Genomic DNA, 22,008 nt, shown 5'->3' with positions numbered 1-22,008 from the left:
AGGAGGATGGGGCCAAGCTCTTTTCAGTGGTGCCCAGTGACAGGACAAGGGGCAATGGGCACAAACTGAGGCAGAGGAAGCTCCAGCTGAACCCAAGGAAGAACTTCTTCCCTCTGAGGGTGACGGAGCCCTGGAACAGGCTGCCCAGGGAGGTTGTGGAGTCTCCTTCTCTGGAGATATTCAAGACCCGCCTGGACAAGGTCCTGTGCAGCCTGCTGTAGGTGACCCTGCTTCGGCAGGGGGGTTGGACTGGATGACCCACAGAGGTCCCTTCCAACCCCTACTATTCTGTGATTCTGTGTTTCCATGACGCTCAGTAGCACTCTTCAGAGTTAACAGTGGTGAGACATAGTCATTGCTGTCTCGTGTACGAACACGCATCACCTGAGTTCCACGTTTGATGCCAGTTGGCACAAGCTGTTCATGCAGTGGAGTGTGGTGTTTATTGTTTCCAGCAAGCCTCTGACTAAAACACATTTTATTAAGACTTCTGATGTAAATATGTCTATTACCGTAGCGTAACCGTAAGGAAATACCAGTGGAGCTGCTGGTTGAGGTCTTCAAAGAACGACCTTGGAAGCAATATCACTTTGAACGTGAGGCTACGTTGTGGTTGCTGGGGCTGCAAGTGAAATGCTGTCATTGCTCTTGAACGTTAAGCTGGGTGCTGACTCCAGAAAGCTGGTGGGCGCAGATGGGCACGAATCCTGCAATAAATACAGGGTTTGCATGAAAGGGTTTGTACGTCCCAAATAATTTGGCTTCCAATAATGGAAGCGAGAGCCAAAGACCCTTCTAATCTCGCTGTTACAGGTGTAACTTTCAGGCAACAGGGTCAACAGAAACGTGTTCAGTTCCTTGTCTGGGGGGCAAGAAAAGGACTTCCCTTGTGTGAAGGTTTTCCCAGATTTCTGTTGACCCTTGGTCACAAGTCCAACAAACCGGTTGGTGCTCTTGGAATTCCTGTCGACAGCTTTAAAGGTTAGCTTGTGCCCTGGCTTTAATTAAAACTACTGAAATACCTCTTTCTAGGCCTTATATTTTGTCCTTTCATATTACTGTAAAAGCGTATGGAATCCATCCACCAACTAAATAGTGTGTTGTCTGTAATTGAGACCAAAACTCAGCTTGATATTTTTTGTTCGGTTTTTTGTATTTTTTTAAATTTTTTGCCCCAGCCATGTGTGCGCGTGTTGTCACCAAACCGTACCTGCTGACACTGCTGTCGCCGGGAAGCGGTTAACCCGTACCTGTGACTGCTTTCTCTCCGAGCTGTTTGGGTGTCCCGTAAGTGAGGCGCGCGGAGCTCCTGTGACTCGCGACCGGACGGAAATGCTGTTACGCTGCCTAATGCGAGTTCATCCGGTTGATTTTTTTTTTAGTTTTTAGGTCTTTTGCTGGGGTTGATGTCAAATGGCATCCCGCAAATAAACGGCGTTTGTGTTGGTTTCAGCAGCTGACTTCAGGTTTTTCTGTGGTTCATGCTTCAGAAATTCAGAAACTTTTTTTTAGTTCCAAGTATGTGAAGCTAAAAAAAATTACTAGCTTCTGTCAGCATCTCTCTGTTCTTTCCTAGCTTTCTTATGGAATCACAGATCTGTAGGGGCTGGAAGGAACCTCTGGAGATCCCCCAGTCCAACCCCCTGCCCAAGCAGGGTCACCCAGAGCAGGCTGCACAGCACCGCGTCCAGGCGGGGCTGGAATATCTCCAGAGAAGGAGACTCCACAGCCTCCCTGGGCAGCCTGGGCCAGGGCTCCGTCACCCTCAGAGGGAAGAAGTTCTTCCTCATGTTCAGACGGAACTTCCTCTGCTTCAGTTTGTGCCCGTTGCCTCTTGTCCTGTCACTGGGCACCACTGGAAAGAGTCTGGCCCCGTCCTCCTGACCCCCACCCTGCAGATATTTAGAGGCATTGATAAGGTCCCCTCGCAGCCTTCTCTTCTCCAGGCTGAACAAGCCCAGCTCCCTCAGCCTCTCGTTGTAGGAGAGATGCTCCAGTCCCCTCCTCATCCTCGTAGCCCTCCGCTGGACTCTCTCCAGTAGCTCCTCATCTGTCTTGAACTGGGGAGCCCAGAACTGGACCCAGCACTGCAGATGGGACCTCACCAGGGCAGAGCAGAGGGGCAGGAGAACCTCCCTCGACCTGCTGCCCACACTCCTCTTGATGCACCCCAGGATCCCATTGGCTTTCTTGCCAAGCAGGGCACGCTGCTGGCTCATGGTTAATAGTAATCATGTACTGATATTTTCAGTGTTACATTTATTTTAGAAAAAGAGAAACCAAACTGCATATCGGAGGTAAATTCTAAAGGAAACTAATATCTTAGTACCAACAATGATGAGAAAGTAAATATATATTATTACTATAACTCAGCGAAAGCTTGATTATCACTTATAACTACTGAGCAATTTACTCATTTGAGTATCCTAGAATTGTTTTTCATAAAATCTTTTCTTTTTTTTTTTACAAGCACCCTTCTAAGCCACAGCTTGTGGCTTCTGGCCTGAACGACCCTTTGGAATGATGGTGTTCTTAAATGGGGTGGATCCAGGCTTTGTCCATCTCATTGTGAAGTCCAGTTCCGTCCCTTGGATTTCTGAAGTTAAAGGCAGGTAGAGAGTAACACTGAGGGGGGGAAAACCCCACAAACCCAACCCTTGGTATCTAACAGTTATTAAAAGCTACGCCCTCCGTTTTAAAACACCATCATTTTTGCACCTACAACACGACATAAACGCCGTGGGAGCTTGGCATTACACTTGGGTGTCTCAGCTACTGGAGTTTGTTCTCCTGCTTTGCAGAATATTAGCAAACCCATCAAATGCTCTCTTCTTCTTAACAAAAAAGTGGCCCTGGCCTACCGTGGTCTGACCTCGTTGGCTGAGTTTTTCACTTGAATGTGGGAGGTTGGCGGCTGGCGCAGAATTGTTCTCCAGCGCTGTCGAAGCTGGGTCATGCTCCGCCTCGCTGGAATCGCTGCTTGTGGAGATCGCGTTTTGGGTGGCCTTTTGTGGGAATGAACGTGAGCTGTGTCGCGCGCTCTCGCTGAAGAAGCCCTGCGGGACCGAGGAGGAACGTGCATCCTCGTCGCTCCCATCCCGTTGAAAAGGATCCTCTGCGCTGGAGACCGACGCTGATCTCCCAGGAGAGCCGGGGTGCAGCCAATCTGCCACGGCATTGCGCGACCATGTTCCATCGGGCAGGCGGAAGGTGCTGGCATCCTGCAAGGCTGTGTAGCCAGCCCAGTCTTTCTCGTTAAGACCTCTTTGCATTTCATCTGCGCGAGCCTTCGTTGTGTTCACCTGCTTCTCCTGGGGTCGCGGGTCTTCTTCCCCGGTAACAACTGCAAGACGTTTTTCAGCTGTGTCTTCAGGCAGGGACTGAAGAGATGACTCGGTGCTGGGACGCGGCAGGGATGGTGCTGCAACAATTTCATTCAAACCAATATCACTGGGAGCAAAAGTAAAATCATCGTGCTCGGATGTACTCGTGTTTCTGCTCAATGTAATGTCCCCCTCACCACGATCCTGGTCGGAGGAGTTCCCGTCGATGGGCTCGTCTGGACTTCCCTCTGGAGCATCTTCTTTCTGTTCAGTGGGACTCAATCTGAGGGAACGCCGAGGCTCAGCGCGAAGCCGGTACAGCTGCAGTTCGGCCTCTTCAGGAGTGTTCTCTGTATCGGTGTCATACGTGGGAGAACATTTTAATGAAAGCAATGTATCGCCAAAATCTGGATTGTGGGGAGAATCAGAGTTTTGTCCTCTTGACTCTTCATTAGTAAAATAATCAAATGGATCAAGAACCTCATGACTTGAAGAACTGACTGCGTCCGAGTCGGACATGCTTCCACGGTCACTGCGTTTCTCAGCGTAAGGCGGTGCTGTTTCAGGCATGGTGGTATCTGATCCGTAACGAATAGCAGTTTCACAACACACCTTGTTCTCCTCTTCATCTTCCTCAATACGCTGATGTCCAGCAGCAACGTTTGGCGGCTCGGGCGGCGTCGAGAACTTCTCCGTCCCACTGTTTGTATCGGCTTTGTCGCTAGCACGGGGCTCTTCCAGCTCAAAGTCCTCCAGGGAGCTGCAGTCACTCATGGTGAACGGAGTCCCTTCATCTGAAGAGCTATCACCAAATAGATCTGCTGAAGCGCCGTTTTCACTTGTGAGTTCCATTTTACAGCCGTACCCTGTAAGAGGAGGGTGTTCCATTGGTCGGTAGACGCTTAAATTCTCAGCATTTGTATCTCTTTTGCTGCTGCTGGGTAAAACAAAATCCCCCACGTCGCTGGTTATATTTATGTGGCTGTTTAGACCAAGTTGCTCATCGCAGCTTTGCCTTCCAGGCATGAATTCCGTAGCGCTTGTGGGTTCGCTGTGTGAAACGATACCTTTTCTTTCTGGTGTAGCCTTTGCACTTTCAGACCGCAGCAGACCAGAGCTGTCGCTTACCTTGCTGCTCCGAGAATCCCGTGCAGCTGCGGGGGTTTGTGTCGTGGAAAACGGGGAGCCGGATTCTCCCATGAAGGATAAAACCGAACCTGAGGTGTCCGTGTGATGTGAGCGAGCGTCAGCACTCGATCTCCGCGGTGTGGCACGGAGCCTGCTCTTCTCCGAGCCTGCATCATTTGCATGGTTTGAATCTGCCCATAATGAAATGTCATTACTGATTAATTTTCTTCCCATTACTTCACCGCCAATCGTGTCATCTATCCTTACAGAGAATAGTCCGTTATTATCAACATTTATATTTTCACCATTGCCAATACTGGTCTTGGTGTCTGAAAACACTGGGTTTTTCTTCACGGGGGTCTCCTCGTTGCTTTGTCTCTGGTACTCTTCCTCAGTATTTGGTGCGTGCACACCGCTTCCACGCAAAACAGAGGTTTCTGTCGGCAGAACGCACGTGTTTCTTGAAGCATGCTCGTCACGAATGAACAAGTGGCGCTGCGGATTTGTTGACTCGCTTGCAGAGCGCTCCCGGCTCAAGGCGTCATCTGAAAAACCTCGATTAGCGTAGGCACGTTCTGAGCCGGAGCGCTTGGTCCTGCGTGCGAGTCTCCACAGGCTCACCAGGTAGGGTCTGGCGAAAGCGCCCAGGCAGAAGGCGCAGACGAATGTGACGAGCACGGAGAGGCAGACAGCCAGCGCCAGGTCCTGCTCCGTTCTGCCTTGTCTAAAAGCAGTGGTAGCGTCCCGGGCTTTTCTAACCAAAAGTGTTGAAACCCTTTCTTTCACCTGTATGTTGTAGATGAGATGTTTCTCCTTTGCTGTATTAAGAATACACAAATATAACCCTTCAGCAGTCTTATCAGCATTGTATATCACTAAATTATTCCTTTTATCCAGTGCCATATGAGGAAGACTGTTGCCTTTCGAAATTCTGCCTTTAGGTGTCCACCAAGAGACTCCATCACCTGAAATAAAAGAAAACACAAACGAAATCTTTCTTAAAAGTGTAGGATACTTGGTTTGCAGGGTCACGTTATTTCTATCAGAACATACTCTGACCTATCTTTAATAATTTGAACTACTTGTTATAATAAAAGCCATTTTCTTGTTACCCATCCATAGTCAATTTACACGGCACCGAGTACCTGTTAAACCAACATATATTGCCCCCCACATTTAAAACCCAACATATATTGCCCCCCACATTTAAAACCCAACATCTATTGCCCCCCACATTTAAAACCTGGTATGCAGGGGGTCTTAATAGCAGCTGAGTGGCGTGGGTGAGGGGGGAGGTCACTGGCATTATCTGCGTCTGTTCTGGGTCACACCAGAACCGCCGGCTGATGTCCCCCGTGGAAGGTCCATGTTTCAAGCCAGCTGTTCTCCAGCGTGGCCGTGCTCACGGGGTGCAGCGGTGAGATGAAACTTCACTAGTGAACTGTCGGTGTTCCAACCACTCTGATTGTCCTGTCGCTGCTGCTGTGACTGCAGCAAAGAGCTTCAAACCCAAGGACATCTGTGTCTCCCAAGCAATCGTTCTGAACGTTAGCAGGCGTCGGGCCGTGGCTGGTGGTTGGCTTATAGAATCACAGAATGGTTTGGGTTGGAAGGGACCTTGGAGATCATCTGGTTCCAAACCCCCTGCCATGAGCAGGGACATCTTCCACCAAACCAGGGTGCTCAGAGCCCCATCCAACCTGGCCTTGAACCCTGCCAGGGAGGGGGCAGCCACAGCTTCTCTGGGCAACCTGGGCCAGGGCCTCACCACCCTCATGGGGAAGAATTTCTTCCTAATATCTGATCTAAATCTGCCCTCTTTTAGTTTAGAGCCATTCCCCCTTGTCCTATCACTACACCCTTGTGAAAAGCCCCTCTCCATCCTCCCTGTCAGCCCCTTCAGGCACTGGCAGCTGCTTTAAGGTCACCCTGGAGCCTTCTCTTCTCCAGGCTGAACAGCCCCAGCTCCCTCAGCCTGTCCTCGGAGGAGAGGTGCTCCAGCCCTCGGATCATCTCCGTGTCCCTCCTCTGGCCCCGCTCCAACACATCCATGTCCTTCCTATGCTGGGGGCTCCAGAGCTGGACGCAGGACTCCAGGTGGGGTCTGACGAGAGCGGAGTAAAGGGGCAGAATCCCCTCCCTGGCCCTGCTGGCCACGCTGCTCTGGATGCAGCCCAGGATATAGCTGGCTTTCTGGGCTGCCAGCACACAAGGCTTGTGGCACGTGCTTCGAGGTTGTCTGTACGCCTCTGCCTCGGGATCTGCTCACGTCCCCAGTTGAGCTTTGGTGCAATCCAGTGTGTTGATCTGAACCCCACGATCCGACCTTCCGTGGCTTTCCCCGCTAACAGACAAAGCCGGCGGCGTTTCTGATCGCCCCGGCGTATCGTCGCTGGGGGATGAAGTGTTCCAAGGGGGATGACGTGCCGCCTCCCCGTGCTGTTCGTCCCTCGGAGTCGAACCGAACGGCACGTGACGAATGCACCTTCCCCGCTAAGTCCGGTCGTAGTTTTCCTTCCGCTTGGGAAGTCCGAGCTCTGTGGATTTTGTCACTTGTAAATCAAGTGCTCTCTGTTAACTGGAAACGCTGAATTCCTTTCCTCAGTGACCTGTGTGCTACGGCAGCCGTAAATGCAAGAAGAAATATAAATCCTTTCCTCTGCAAATAAATTTTCATTTCATTTTGCTGTGAATACTAGAAACACTACTGTATCCTTCTCAGTTTTCTGCATGCCCCAGAAATGCCACCTCGCTATTGTCCTGTGTTCGCATTCCAAAATCAACTGATAAATACACAATGTACTGCTTTCTGACATTTATTTGTCTATAATTTGGCATCGCTTATGAGATTAATCTAAGGAAGGAGATGAAGACTTTTTTTTGGGAAACGTGACTTTGAAATATTCTAACCTGTACTCTGCTTTCTAATGAAGGAATTTGCATGTTAAATTGTTGCTCACTTAAGTTTAAACACTATCTTTGGAAATCCACTTTTTAAACCCGATTTCCTTGACCATTCTGCGTGCGTTTGGAGTTCAGCAGCGTACGGACAGAGTCCCTGTTTTACTCACCCCTCGTGCTGGCCAAGTCACAACTCAGCACCGACGTCCTCCCCGGTGGGATCACAGCCCTCTCGAGCCGAACGTCGCCGCTGCAGCTTACACGGGAGCTCGAAAGGTACAGCAGAGGTGTCTGTGAGCTGCTGGCAGATTTGTTGTATGAAATAATACTCCATTTTTGCCTCGCGGAGTCAAAAATAAAATGAAAGAAATGTTTGAAAGCATTTAGTCTGCAGTTAAATAGCCAGGCGTTGTTTGACAAATCCACTTCAAGTTGAAAGAAGCTCAAACTGATTAACAGCTGAGGTAAAGGGGCTGTCAGAGCATTTGCACGGAGATCCACGACCTGTTTGGAAATAATTAATTTGGTAAGACTTACAATGGAATCCTAATTGCAATATCATCAATAACATTTATTTTACTATACAAGCACTTTTGCACTTACAATACATCTGGTTAGGATTTCAGGAATATCGCTCTAAGCTTTTTAATTTAAATGGAAGGTTTAAATTGTGGTATATTTAGAATTCTCCCATTGCAGACCACCTCTGTGTGCACGGGAAGCCACAGGGCTCTCGCCGTGGAAGGGCTGGGGGTACAAAACGACGCGTGAGCGTGTAAGCCGGTTACAGACTGGTTTGTGGCATGGCTAAATGGTGAATTTATCGTTCTATTTTGTATATTTACAAGAGTGTTTCCTATATATGAAAACCAAATATATATTATATGAAAATATTTATTATTTTCACCATTTGCTTTAGTTTTTATATACTGATATAATACTCAAAGACCAATATATGATCATGCTGAATAGTTGACAATTAATATCTTAAATGGTGATTAACACAAAACACTGAAACAGTTGTAACGCTGCTTTACAACCTGTAATTTGCTGAGATCCCTGAAGGCGTCTGGGTGAATTTTAGTTATCCTGTTGTTTTGCAAGGCGATGTCCTTCAGCTGTGAACAGCTTTGAAAGTCCTCCCGATCGATCTGTCGTATGCCGTTGGACGACAAATGGACAGTTTGCAAAGACTGCAGCAGGCCTAGTCCTGGGGAGAACAAAACTGTTTTACATTTCACGTCCTTGTTTACCCAGCTGCGCCAAGCAGCTTTTTAAAATTCTTTGCAGCAGAATTCCTCCCCTTCCTGGCTGCTGCACCGAGCGGCTGCGGGCTGTGAGTTGTGGTGCCTTCCCTACGCAGTGGCTGTCCCACTCTAGAAGCGGCGTAGCACCGACAGCAGGCACAGGAACACATCCCCTGTCGAGGCACACTTTAACAATTCACATCTCCATCACAGATGTGAAGTTTGTGCTGTCAGCATCCTTCCGGCTGTGATTTCTGTACAAGGCTGAGAGGGGACCTTATCAATGCCTACAAATACCTGCAGGGTGGGGGTCAGGAGGACGGGGCCAGACTCTTTCCAGTGGTGCCCAGCGACAGGACAAGGGACAATAGACACAAACTGAAGCAGAGGAAGTTTCAGCTGAACACGAGGAAGAACTTCTTCCCTCTGAGGGTGACGGAGCCCTGGCCCAGGCTGCCCAGGGAGGCTGTGGAGTCTCCTTCTCTGGAGATATTCCAGACCCGCCTGGACAAGGTCCTGTTCAGCCTGCTGTAGGTGACCCTGCTTGGGCAGGGGGTTGGGCTGGGTGACCCACAGAGGTCCCTGCCAACCCCGACCAGTCTGTGATTCTGTGATTCTCTGGAGAACTGGAGGTAAGAAAGGAGGAGTGTGGAAAGGGTAGAATACGCCCAGGGTATAAAACCCAAATATGTTAATTGTTAATAAAAAAGCTGCAAAAAGCAAGGCAGTATCTCCTATTCACTGCCATCTGCGAGTTCACGGGAGCTTTCCGTGTGTGGGATTATTCAAACTGCAGTCACAGGATGTAAATGGGACTGCAAGCAGAAACACGCTGCTGCCTGTGCCTGTCTGCCGGCGAGTTACCAAGCACGACGGTATATTCCTCCACCTGCCCCCGTAAGCTGCCCTTTCGCATGCTTGGGGGGGGGGGTCCTCGTTTTTCCGAGGCGCTGCGCAGGCAGCCCCAGCCTGCCGCTTCCAGTGGGAAGGCAGGCACCGGAACGCTCGGCATCACCGCCCTTCCGAACACCCGAACGTTGCTCTCAAGTGGTTTTTGATCATACAGCATTGTTGAGAAGCTTCTACTTCCGCTTAAAAATTTTGCCCTTGGTGTCATCTGTTTTCCTGGACATCTCTTACGCCAGTTTGCCGAGTAATTGATCTTTGGGTTTGCTGTGAAAAGCAGAGGGAGCGATTCCTTCCTGTTGTAAAACCTGAGGCAGCTGACAGGAAAGGCACTCGGACGCTCCGGCAGTTCTCAAACTCTTCCTTGGACCTGCAAGAGGAATTGTAGTGCGGCTGCTTCCCTGAAGCTGCATTTGTGCCAAAGCCGCAGGCTGGTAGGGGGGTGGCCGTTGGGAGAAGGGTTTTCCTGCTGCTTCCGAATGGCAGTTTGGGGTTTAGAATCATAGAATAGAATCATAGCATGGTTTGGGTTGGAAGGGACCTTGAAGACCATCTGGTTCCAACCCCCCTGCCATCAGCAGGGACATCTTCCACCAAACCAGGGTGCTCAGAGCTCCATCCAACCTGGCCTTGAGCACTGCCAGGGAGGGGGCAGCCACAGCTTCTCTGGGCAGCCTGGGCCAGTGTTTCACCACCCTCATGGGGAAGAATTTCTTCCTAATATCTGATCTAAATCTGCCCTGTTTTAATTTAGAGCCGTTCCCCCTTGTCCTATCACTCCACACTGTTGTGAAAAGCCCCTCTCCATCCTTCCTGTCGGCCTGAAGTATTTTGGAGGAGGAAAACAAAGTTCTGAGCGTGTATTTGAATGAATATGGGATTTAAGTACAACTTGAAGTATGGTGGTATGATGCATAGCAATTTGACTTTTAACATCTAAAAATTGAGTCTCTTGGAGAAAAGGGTTGATCTGTCTGACCCGCTGAGGCACCCTGTAATGTGGAGTTACATTTATCTATCAAATCTGCATCGATGTATTTTATAATGTAAGCTTTTCTATGCTGTATATGGGAACCTTACAAATGCTACAATATCATTAAGCAAAACGGTTTCCCGCACGCCAGAGAGCTATTTAGTATCAAAAATGGAGAAAATATAGACCATCAAGGAGCCCGTGTAGGTGCAGAATCATTCTCTTTGTCTGATTTTGTGAGGTAAGTGGGTTTTTGGTGCTGTTGTCCCACACAGTATTTTCAAAATCTAGAGCTAATGAATCTGATGGTGTTATCAGAGATCAATTAAATTCAGCAAACAATACATAGGATAGTGTTGCTGGTACTGCAGCTTCTGCTCCATTTACACGCTGTTTGGCCAATGTGAATCGCGTTTGTGAGGACAGAGGCTGTCACGAAGGCTGCGATGCCGAGCACGGTGCCGTGACCAGCGCGCGCTTTCTGAAAGCCTGCGCACACCTCACAGCCCTCTCGTGTTACTAGAAGGTGTCGCTTGGGGTGGGTGCCAGCTGGCGTAGAGCAAAGCTGTTCTCACTGAACAAAACATACCTGTGAAATACTGAAATGGGAGCAAGTTTTATTTGAGAGACATTTGACTTTTTTCTGAAGAGCCATACGAAATTCATTATCTGTTATTTCATTGATGTTAAGGTTCACGACTGGGTTGTGGAGGCTGGTGCTTTCCCAAAGACCCTTATTTTGCTTTGTATAAAAGGATATATATTGTTGTATATAACAAGGAAAAGTACTGCTTGGGCTCTCAGAGGGTAAATTTGGCTATATTTGACCAACACAAAGGCATTACGATTGCAAACACTGTACTAAAAAGTCCAACCCAATCTGAAACGACCCATTTCCTTCAGCCTCTGTATCTGCACGCAGGTGGAAGTCTCCCTCGCCTTAACTAAATGAGACAGTCACATTCCGAATCACATCCGAAGGCAGCTCACCCCTTGGGAGCGAGGTCCTTACCGATCCCGCAACGCTTACCTCTTGGAACTCTGCTGAGGTTGTTTCTCTCAGCTGACAACACTTTCAGAGCGGGCAGGAGGCGATGGACCGGCCCCTGCCTTCTGGACGCACGTGCAGGCGTAGGTCTGCCCAGGGTGAGGGTGCGGATGGCGTTACCGCTCAGGTCTAGGGTCTCTAACAGAGGTAAATTCCGACAAGCAGTTAGGGAGAGCTCAGAAATCAGGTTGTGACTGAGATTCAGGTGTTTCACCACCCAGTCTTCATTTCTTCCATCAGCGCACACAAAGGTTTTAATATTATTGTAACTGAAATCAGCCGTTACTGCTGTTTGCGATGTGTCCTCTGGAACAGCAGATATTCCAGTAAAAGAACAGTTCAGTGAGCACTCCCCGTCCCACCGGCAGTCTGAATGGTGATGCGTGTCACGAAGGATCCGCTGTGACTCGGTTCCCGCTGATCCAGGAAGATGAAAGTAAAGGACCACAGCTATGACACTCCAGTGAAGGTCAGCCATCGTACCTACAGGTAAAAGGTAAAATGACGGTAAGCGCAGCACGACCAGAGTTAAACAGAAAGCGGAAATACTTTGACACTGAAAAAACCCAACACCAAACAAACGCCCAAAGCATTACCAACGCTCTGCCTTAAAGCATTCAGGTTTGGAGCCTGGGGTGTTTTTCAAAACGAACATCCCTAAACTGGTCACCTTCCCCCAGAACAATCCGAACCTTTTCTTCCTTTTCCAGCCCTTCGGTCGAGAAGCACAGCTGCTCAGGAGCTCGTGAGCCAACAACGGTGGAGACTTTTGAACTCTCCTTCAGGTATCGTACACGATTACCGCGGAGCAAAGTCCGCCAGACACAATCCGTGACACATTGATGTGGAATGATTTTCATACTTAGAGTTCATAAAACACTGTTTCCTGTTGATAACACAACAATGTATTTTTAATGAAAAACGACATTCGTACAAACACCACTTCTGAACCACGGCTGCATCTTAGAATTTATTGTTTCATTTCAAAAACAAAGATTAAAAATTCCATTGTCTTTCGCCTACTGAAACAACCACCGCCTTTACATACACTGAGAGCTCTTCACATGCCAGCTGCCTCAACGTACCCCGTAGGGTATGTTACACAGGGGCATGGAGAATGTACTTTGAACACACAGAATCTGAAGTGCATCTGTGGGATTGCAATAAATAATGTGCCACACGCTGTTTTAAATATGTATAGAAAAATATACCGTAGGCAGTTAGAAGATAAACAACAAACAAGTGCACAACGCAAGGCACGTGTGGTGCCAACACTTCTCAAATGGTGTCGTGAAAGCAACAAAATATATTAACAATACATAAATAGTGATTAAAATGCTGATAATTTCTTTCATTCAGTATTTCCATGATGGGTTTTGCTTTGTTTTGACAAAAACCTCACGCTTCAAACCCAGTTCTCCAGACCATGAGTTAAGAGTACCTTTGTGACAAACCTTCCAGCTCTGTTACATAGTGTTTTTAAAAAGAACTCTGGATAATTACAAGAATCCAATACTACCATGTCGGCATGTCAGTATTAGCCAGAGAAGAGATTTAATACGCTCTCCGTGTGTCATCCACTTGCCTGAGGCTTGAAATCTGTCATTTTCGAGATCTGTTTCAGCTTTGAGGATGCTACTGCTTGTACTTTTATACCTGTGTGTATTTATGTATATAAAAATATAGTACCAAACTTCTGTTAGCATGACAGTGAAAATTCTAACAATGTTAATTTCCTCCTTTTAACCATAACAGACACGAATTGAGGCACTACCCAGCAGCAAAGATGTGTGCCTGTTTTCAGCAAAATGTGTGTTGAAGTGCTTAATCATTATTAACTCTGGTAAAATGACGAAGTTCACGAAGGCAGTATGCAAAATGTTACTACCTTCCTATAATCTTTAATGTGAGGAATTCAATGGCTTTTGCTACATTTTATTCCGCTTATTCTGTGTTTGTTAGAACAGCTCCGCTGCTGTCCACCCCCAAAACCCCACCGACCACTGAGCACCAAGATCTGGCGTTGCCCTCGAGCGGTGAGGGGAACGTGACCCCTCTGACCTCGCGGGTGACGTCACGCCCGACCTCAGGATCCCCTCTCGCCATCACTTCCCCCAGTGCACACCCTGCGTGAGGACGCGCTGACTCCAACCAACTGCACGCACTGGGACCTTAGAGAGGGAGTTCTGGTTGCAGCAGGAGCCAACGGTTTGTGGAGTTCTGTGCACTGGGAGAGCTATCAAACATGGGTAGGTAGTTTATCTTCCCATAACAGATGCCCAATTCTGAAGTTAATGTGTAACATTTGCACAACTTTTAGGCAGGGAAGTGTGCGCTTATGTAGAAAAACTCATCAAAAAGCTACTTGCAGAGTCACCTTTGTGGCCTCCATTGCTAACGTTACTCGGTGCTACTGCAAATCAAAACTATTTTAAACTGAAGAAACACGTGGGGTGGGGGAAGGAGGAACCTTGCAATGAGCTGGTCTGTTTTTCGGACAGAACACCTTACCTCTGCAAAAGCAGAGCTCTACCCGTTTCTATAAGCCCCCAGGTCACCACAGGCACAGTTTCACTGCTGACAACTTCAGATACACGCGCATTCACCCTGCCATCACAGGATCCAACACCGTCACGTTTAGAATCGCAGACCTGCAGTTTAACTTCAGAATTTAGTTCTGAGGCTCTCAGGGAGGCATCAGTATTGACATTTATGGGGAAAAAGAGATCTGATCTCCAAGACTGCTGCGCCAGCCATGCTTTAGATGATTACCTGTTGAATAACGGATTCCTATACTGTCCGCACTAAAGCACCTCGGAAAACACATTTTTTGGGTAGTGAACAAATAGTAAGTACATCCTTAAAAATGTACTTCTAATACAAACACGTTTTAGGAATACTTCACATGCCTAAACTGCACAGAATGGGAGCTCAAGCAACCCTTTGATAATCGCAAGACTATTTCAAAACTGTAGTTACATTTCCACACTCTATATCACTTTGCAAATATCAGTTATGCTAGCATATTTTTTTTTACCTACATCAGAATATATGGCAGAAATAACGCAGTATTTCAAAGCAAATCTGCCACTACTCCTCTCAATGCACATACGGTAAACCACGTCATTTTGGGGGAAATTATTATATCAACCTCTGGCAAGAAATGAAGACAAAAATCCGCCACTTCAGCCATCCGAGGCAAATCCACTTCCCACAACAAATCGACGTTTCCGTTGAAGTACTCCAGACCGCAGCTGTGTTCCTGGCAGCCCTCAAGGTCTTGGGACGTAGGACGAAAACCTCCTCTAAAGGCAACTGCAGGCAGTCAGGATTGCTGCCAAGATTCATGTTCTTTAAATATCTTGATCCCAATTCAGGAAGGTACTTCAGTACGCATGTAGACTGAAAGCTCGCTGAATCAGTGCCGCTGCTGCGGCTAACAGGATGATGACATAATACTGCTGAACGTAACAGCCTTTGCTTAAAAATATTAGGTAATAAATGCTAGTAGAAACTGCTGTAAAACCAGAAATCCTTGAAGGCATGCAATTACTTCATACAAATATGTTTGTGTTTTAGTGCGTGGCTCCGCAGGGATTGACAGACGTCTGACAACCCATGTTATGACCTGTCACCTGAACCTTGAACAGCGTCCCGTCTGCACACATACAGAGCTTGAAACGCAGCCAGTTCCCATTATTAAACTGTTCCCCGTAAGAAGAACTTGGCAGACGCGATGGGCTGACCATCACTGTTCCGTTCAGGATAATGCTGTTTTCCTATTAAGAGGGGGGGAAAAAAAAAAAAAGTACAACTTCTAATTTAAACAAGGCAGGCTGTTTTTGAAAATGACAAGCTGGTTTAACGAATAAATGACATCTTTAGCGGGGATGCAGAAATCAACAGAATAAAAAAAGTACAAACGACAAGGTTTCACTTTTAAATTAAATTTGTGAATAATGCCCATGAATTTCCCAATTATAGTCAGCAATGTACTTTGCTATTCCAGTGGCAGATCGATATTGAGAGAGACAGCACTAGTGTGACATTTCTCTTTACAGACCTATCAGCAAATGCATTAAATCTAAAAATAAGGACATTAAGTGGGAATCAGTGTTTGAATTCATACATGAAATTCATTCACACATGAAATAAAAGTGCATGCATCTCTATTTTTTTAACTTCCTGCAACCTTTTCCATCATGCCATACGCCCTGCCATCTTAACAATCTCCAGAAACCTCAGACGAACGCTGGCGAGTCGTACTGCGGCGGCACAGCAGGCAGCGCTCCGAACGGTATGCTCTGCTCCTCTGGCAAAGGCTGCTGACCCCAGTAAAGCCTTCCCAAGAGGAGATTAATTCCCTTCGGCATTCGTTTCAGTGCAGAGGCCAACAGCTTGGCTTTAATTGCACTGTGGGTTTTTAGTGTCTTCACAGTAGTAAATCGTCGTTCCCCAAGAACTACTGAACTACTAATTAACAGCAAAGTAATAAACTACCTTTTAAAATCCTACTAAACACGCTGACTGCAACTAAACTTTTACGCATGACTACTTTATGTAAAATGTCAAACCATACAAAGCTACATCAATTTATTATCAGCCTGAATTTGAACCTAAGCTGTTAAAAAAATGCTGATTTGAAATACTTACTGCTTTAAGTTCCATGTTACCCCCCATTCGAAACTCAATGGTCTTGCCCGTGATGAAAACACCTTCGTTTCCACGGACAATAGCACGGCCATCGACCTTTATATTTAGATCACTGGTCGCATTGCTGGTAATCTAAGAACATGAACAAAAAAAGAGTATTACAGACCGATGAACATGTGTCACCTGGGTTTGTCTAAGTAACTTTAATTGCCTTGAAAATATTGCTACACAGTTTAATAAAAAACTTCAATGTACTTTTTGCCTTTCTGCCATTACGCCTAAGAAGCTTCTGCCCACTTGTTACTTTCAACATTCACACTTAAAAACAAGGATTACTTAATTTGGAAGGTATGTAAAGTTTTTTTCTTTTTTGTGATAAAAGTAACAATTCGTATGACAATTTCATGGGACAGACAGTTAACACTTGTAGCAAATACAGGCTTCCTGTTAGGACTGATTATGTAAACTTACTCCTCTGCTTTCACTTAATCTGTTCCTCCTCTGTGTTTATAGTTTTGAGGTTTTTTTTTTTTCTGGAACATACTGTTTAACTGTTAGCCTTGCAGAGGAAACATGAAGAAGAGCACACTAAACTCTCTTCATTCTTAACAGGACTGCTCAGTGCTTCCTAAAGCACACTCAACCCTCCATAAAACCACTGATGCTACTCTACTACAGCTATACAAAAGAACTACGCACTGTACTCTACCTGTAAAGCCTTCATTACAAGTGATGACATGCAAGAAAGAAATTTTAGTCTGACAATAAGATCAACATTTTAAATATACACACACCGACGTTGAGGTGTTTTAGTTTTCTGATAAATAAAGCATATTTAATGTAGAAACGAAAGAAGAACTTATTTAACCTAGAAGCCATGAACGGACAGAACTCCTACAATGATGCAATTGTTCTCCACACTTTTACTTAGACTTCTGAAACTGACTGTGTTAACGTCTAGCTCCAACAGAAGGAAAACGATACATGAAGTTCTGGTAATATTTTTGTTAGTCCTTACTAGAAACAGAAAAGCTTTTAATAGAAATTTTATTTCTGAAACAGTTCTCTAGGCACAAACAAATGGATAAATGCTTAATAAAACGACACAATGGCCTAGTTGGCATGGTATTCTAGGTATTACACTCATTTAATGATACCAGTTTTCACTTCTGTTCTAATTTTTAGGGTGATTTACATTATCAGAGTGGGATTTTTATCTATGCTTAGTCAAATTTCTAAATATGCTTGCAAGATTGTATTAGTAAACCTTTTTCTTGTTCTACAGCTATGGCAATTCTGTAACGAGCTTTTACGAAAAGTAAGCAGTAGCTAAGAGAGACATACCCTCTCTGTAGAGGCCTTCTGCACGTTCAAGATTTTAACTCCATTTGGCAAATGAAACTCATGAGTTTCATAGTCTGTGCTGAACAAGGTATTCTGTGTCCGTGGGTCAACAAATTCCATCCCAATATCACTGGTAATAGAAGTTTTGTCTTTTTCCACACTAAGCTTGGTTGTTCCTTGCTGAAATACAATCTTCAGAAACAAAGTCATTAAGTTAATGACGTTGCAAACAGGACGCTTATTAATAACGCGAGCGTAATTCCATAGCACTGCTCGCAAACTTTCAATTCACGATGGCACTTACAGGCTGATTATTTCCAGTGATCACCAAATCTTCATTACGTCTGCCTCCTACCGTGCTCTTATATAATGGATGTATAACGCCCATGTCAGAAACTTGTTTAAAGCGCAGCAAGCCGCTCTCGTGGAACTCCATACTGTCACAACCATTGGGACCAATTCGGATCACTGCCCAGATAACCAGTGTAATCTGAAAGACAAACCCACATTTTCAGAGATTACTTTGATCGTTTGGATCTTCCCACCACAAGTATAGTATTAAATGGATGTTTGATTTGACATAATTATTAACGCTGGTCATTAAGTGAGCTTTAGGTGTGTATTTACTTTAGTATGTTCAATTCCTACTGGAAACATCAGAATACTTTTAATTATGAAAAGCATTCTGCATTTTTAGACTCATCTGAAATGGTAACTAAAATAATTTGCATATATAAAAACATACATATATTCAAAGTTAAATAATGTCTGTAATTAAATCTTTTTCCTGTTTAAGGGTAACTGTGGTATCATAAGGTAAACAAATTTCCTCAACAAAGTAGCTCAGCTCAGGATGTACTACTCTTCAGCTATAAGAAAGCTGATATGGATGAAAAATAATTATATCATGAAAAATAATTCATTACTTCTCATTGATTGAGCAATAAAGACATAGTAGTTACAACAATGAAGGTTTGAAGTGCAGTGGCTGGTTAATTCTCAATGCTCACGTGCAGCTCTGTTACTAGATGTAAAATGCTCCTGGCGTAACAGTTTATCCCGAGTGCCTTTGTACCGCACTAACAACACTTTGCACATTTGCTGCTGTTGAGTTTTGTGAATGGAGCAGGTGCTTTCAAGGTTCCTACTCCTGTGTTGCATAAATGGTAGGTTCCTTGCTGGGACCACGATAACTGAAATACCATGACAGAACTGGTCAGATTGTTCCATCTAACCTTGCTCAGACTATGAAAGAACAAAACAGAGAGGAGAAGAATAAGAAACCTCCTTCGGGACATTTAAAGTCCTTCTCAGTCATACCGGAAGAAGTTTTATTTCTCTAATAAACAGTCAAAATGAAATACATCCTAATGTTGCTTACAGCCTAAGTACTATACTCACAATCAGATTGATGACAGCCAAAATGAAAAGAAGAACAATCACACAGATGGCCAGGTTGCCTTTCCTGCCACGTAAGCCTGTCTTGTGGAGACGGTCTTCATCGATCGGAATGTATCCCGCTTTAAAGTTACTGTTGTGCTCCTTATTGACGTTCCTGCGTTCCACAGCCTTCTCTCGCATAGACTTCTTCACCGGGCCGTTAGAACTCTGCTATAATAGCAAGCATGGATTAGCTGTTACAAGGCATGTAAATCCACCAAAATGACACACATACATGTACGCAAAAAAACACAGATTTGAATTGATTAGTGGAATATATTACATATTATATTCAATATTATATTTCAGTCTGCCACTCTGTACTTTGAAGACACATTTACAACCACTGCAATCTCTGCTAATGCGATGACTAAAATTAAAATCCAGGTATTTCCAGACATGTTTTTCTACACAGTTTTTATACAATGATACAATAGAATCATAGAATCACAGAATCATTAAGGTTGGAAAAGACCTCGAAGATCATCAAGTCCAACCTCCAACCCAACACCCCCACGCCTGCTAAACCATGTCCTGAAGTGCCACATCCACATGGTTTTTGAACCCCTCCAGGGATCGGGACTCCACCATCTCCCTGGGCAGCCTGGTCCAATGCCTGACCACTCTTTCAGCTAAGAAATTTTTCCTAATATCCAACCTGAACCTCCCCTGATGCAACTTGAGGCCATTGCCTCTCATCCTATCGCTGGTTACCTGGGAGAAGAGACCAACCCCCGCCTCACTACACCCTCCTGTCAGGGAGCTGTAGAGAGCAATAAGGTCTCCCCTCAGCCCCTCTTCTCCAGACTGAACAGCCCCAGCTCCCTCAGCCACTCCTCATCAGACTTGTTCTCCAGACCCCTCCCCAGCCTCGCTGCCCTTCTCTGGACACGCTCCAGCCCCTCAATGTCCTTCTTGTAGTGAGTGGTCCAACACTGAACACAGCACTCGAGGTGCGGCCTCACCAGTGCCCAGTACAGGGGCACGATCCCCTCCCTGCTCCTGCTGGCCACACCATTCTTGATCCAAGCCAGGACGCCGCTGGCCTTCTTGGCCACCCGGGCACCCTGCTGGCTCATGTTCAGCCGGCTGTCGACCAGCACCCCAGGTCCTTTTCCACCGGGCAGCTCTCCAGCCACTCCTCCCCAAGCCTGGAGCGTTGCGTGGGGTTGTTGTGACCCGGGTGCAGGACCTGGCACTTGGCCTTGTTGAAACTCATACAGTTGGCCGCGGCCCATCGACCCAGCCTGTCCAGATCCCTCTGCAGAGCCTTCCTACCCTCGAGCAGATCGACACTCCCACCCAGGTTGGTGTCATCTGCAAACCGACTGAGGGAGCACTCACTCCCCTCATCCAGATCATTGATAAAGATGTTAAACAAGACTGGCCCCAAAACCAAGTCCTGGGGAACGCGTGGCAGGTGAATCATTAATGTCATAGCTGCAGTAAGAAAAATCAGCTGCAAAGAACTTCATCAAGTTTTTACCTCTTGGGGACAAAACAGAACATAATCCTGCAGCTCAGTCACCAATATACAGGATTTTAATTCCCTCCATGCTAATGCAGGATGGATTCTCAATGAATCTATCCAAAAGGAGTGCGGTGGATATGGTTTTAAAGTGACTTTTAATAGCACAGGGTTTGCATTCAACTTCTATTACTTGCATGCAGCATACTCTAAGGCTTCAAACCTGGCATAGCGAACTCGGCCAGCCCAGCTTTAATTTAATCATCTGAAGTTACTAGATTGCAAGGGATATCCTTTCAATGTGACAAATTAACACGCAGAAGAAACTCTTGTAGGTATTCATAGGGAAAATAAATCTCCGATATATTTTTGTAACTTTGTCCAAAATGTTGTTTCACCTCCTTTGAATGGAACAGGTTGCTATTTAAGGGTTCAGTTCTTCAAAGGAGGGGTTTGATGGTTTTGATGGGATTAGGTTTGCTCATCCAAAATGAATGCTGAAGCTGCACCTTAAGCTTACTGCACTTGCACGCATCAACACTGATGTAATGGTTAAAACCGTCTTCTGTTCTCTTCTGTGACTGAACAAGGAGGAAATGGTACTGAGAAAGGCTCTTGACCTGAACAGGTTTACGGAGGGCTTCCTCGACGATGTTACAAACTCAGCATTGGCTAGGCAGGGAAACTGAGAGAAGAGACCTGCGCTCCGGGGAAAAGGCAACAGAAATCTCATGCAGCAGGAGAGGACAACGTGTTCTTGAGCGGATCTGAAGGCAAGACAGATCTCCAGTGTGTTTTTTTCACCTCAAAAGGCAGGACAACCAGGACTGGGAGCACACGGTCGAGGCGGTGGTGGCTGGAACAAGCGCTGGAGCACCCAGGCAGAACGGCAGCGCTTCCTGAGGCACCGAGACGGGGCTGCCACGGGACCCCTCAGCGGCCTGGGCTTCCAGACCCACTCGGGCCCAAAGTCCCGTGGAGACGCAGGAGCTGACAACGACGAGCCCTCCGTCTGGGTGACAGTGACACCCGATTCGGCTCCCACCCCCCCGCCAGACCTCGGATGCTGAGCCCGAACCCGAGCTCCAGCCTTATTTATACCCAACGAGGCGGCTGAGGGCTGTGCCCTATAAATAGGGCAGCTGCCTCCCGCCTCACCGATTAGCGGCGAGAAGTGCCTATTGCCGCAAGACAGCCACACTCCCGCGCGGAACGCTTTATTTCCTACAACGGGAAGGATTATTCTTTATTTTTTCCTGTCAGGGATTCCGCGCCCGAGGGCTCGGCCGGCAAACCCGGCCTCAGCAACCGCCGGGAACATGGCGCCCCCCCCCCAGGCAGCGCCCCGCGGGCGGGGCGGGTGTTCGTAGGGCTCGCCGCCCCCCGGCTTCATCCTTCCCTCCCTCCTCCTCCTCCTCGCCCCGGCAGGGGCGGCCCCGCCGCCTCCCCCTGCCCGCGTCCCGGCGGGGACAGACCTGCTCGGAGGCGGCCGCCGCCATCTTCCTCCTCCTCCTCCTCCTGAGGAGCCCTCGGGCGCCCCCTAGCGGCGCGTGGAGGGAGGGAGCGAGCCCGGCGTC

General features: G+C 46.8%; 2 protein-coding genes across 5 annotated transcripts; both read right to left on the bottom strand.

Moving 5' to 3' along the window:
- Window positions 1-220: 220 nt before the first annotated feature.
- LRRC66 (leucine rich repeat containing 66) lies at window positions 221-12,322 on the bottom strand. 3 transcript variants are annotated; one of them, XR_012764115.1, is made up of 7 exons: window positions 12,219-12,322; window positions 11,509-12,009; window positions 8,393-8,562; window positions 7,523-7,856; window positions 2,862-5,416; window positions 1,251-1,484; window positions 221-707 (listed from the first exon to the last, which is right to left on the bottom strand). XR_012764115.1 is itself a non-coding variant. In XM_075422000.1 (6 exons), exons 2-6 carry the CDS (start codon window positions 12,002-12,004, stop codon window positions 1,410-1,412), a joined length of 3,630 nt encoding a protein of 1,209 aa, XP_075278115.1. In that variant the 5' UTR covers window positions 12,005-12,009; window positions 12,219-12,322; the 3' UTR covers window positions 221-1,409. The 3 variants fall into 3 exon arrangements, 2 of the variants coding, with proteins under 2 accessions (XP_075278115.1, XP_009938889.2); XM_075422000.1 differs by having other exon boundaries at window positions 221-1,484; XM_009940587.2 differs by lacking the exons at window positions 221-707; window positions 1,251-1,484 and having other exon boundaries at window positions 2,450-5,416.
- A 161-nt stretch (window positions 12,323-12,483) lies between these two features.
- On the bottom strand, window positions 12,484-21,986 carry SGCB (sarcoglycan beta). Of its 2 annotated transcripts, none has more exons than XM_075422003.1 (6): window positions 21,907-21,986; window positions 18,925-19,134; window positions 17,828-18,013; window positions 17,524-17,715; window positions 16,180-16,311; window positions 12,484-15,305 (listed from the first exon to the last, which is right to left on the bottom strand). In XM_075422003.1, exons 1-6 carry the CDS (start codon window positions 21,928-21,930, stop codon window positions 15,102-15,104), a joined length of 948 nt encoding a protein of 315 aa, XP_075278118.1. In that variant the 5' UTR covers window positions 21,931-21,986; the 3' UTR covers window positions 12,484-15,101. The 2 variants fall into 2 exon arrangements, with proteins under 2 accessions (XP_075278118.1, XP_075278119.1); XM_075422004.1 differs by having other exon boundaries at window positions 18,925-19,131; window positions 21,907-21,985.
- Between the last annotated feature and the right edge of the window lie 22 nt (window positions 21,987-22,008).

Source organism: Opisthocomus hoazin, chromosome 5 (genome assembly GCF_030867145.1).
Source record: "Opisthocomus hoazin isolate bOpiHoa1 chromosome 5, bOpiHoa1.hap1, whole genome shotgun sequence".
Classification (NCBI taxonomy): domain Eukaryota; kingdom Metazoa; phylum Chordata; class Aves; order Opisthocomiformes; family Opisthocomidae; genus Opisthocomus; species Opisthocomus hoazin.
The sequence above is the reverse complement of the archived record's forward strand: the minus strand, read 5'-3'. Positions and strand labels throughout refer to the sequence as shown.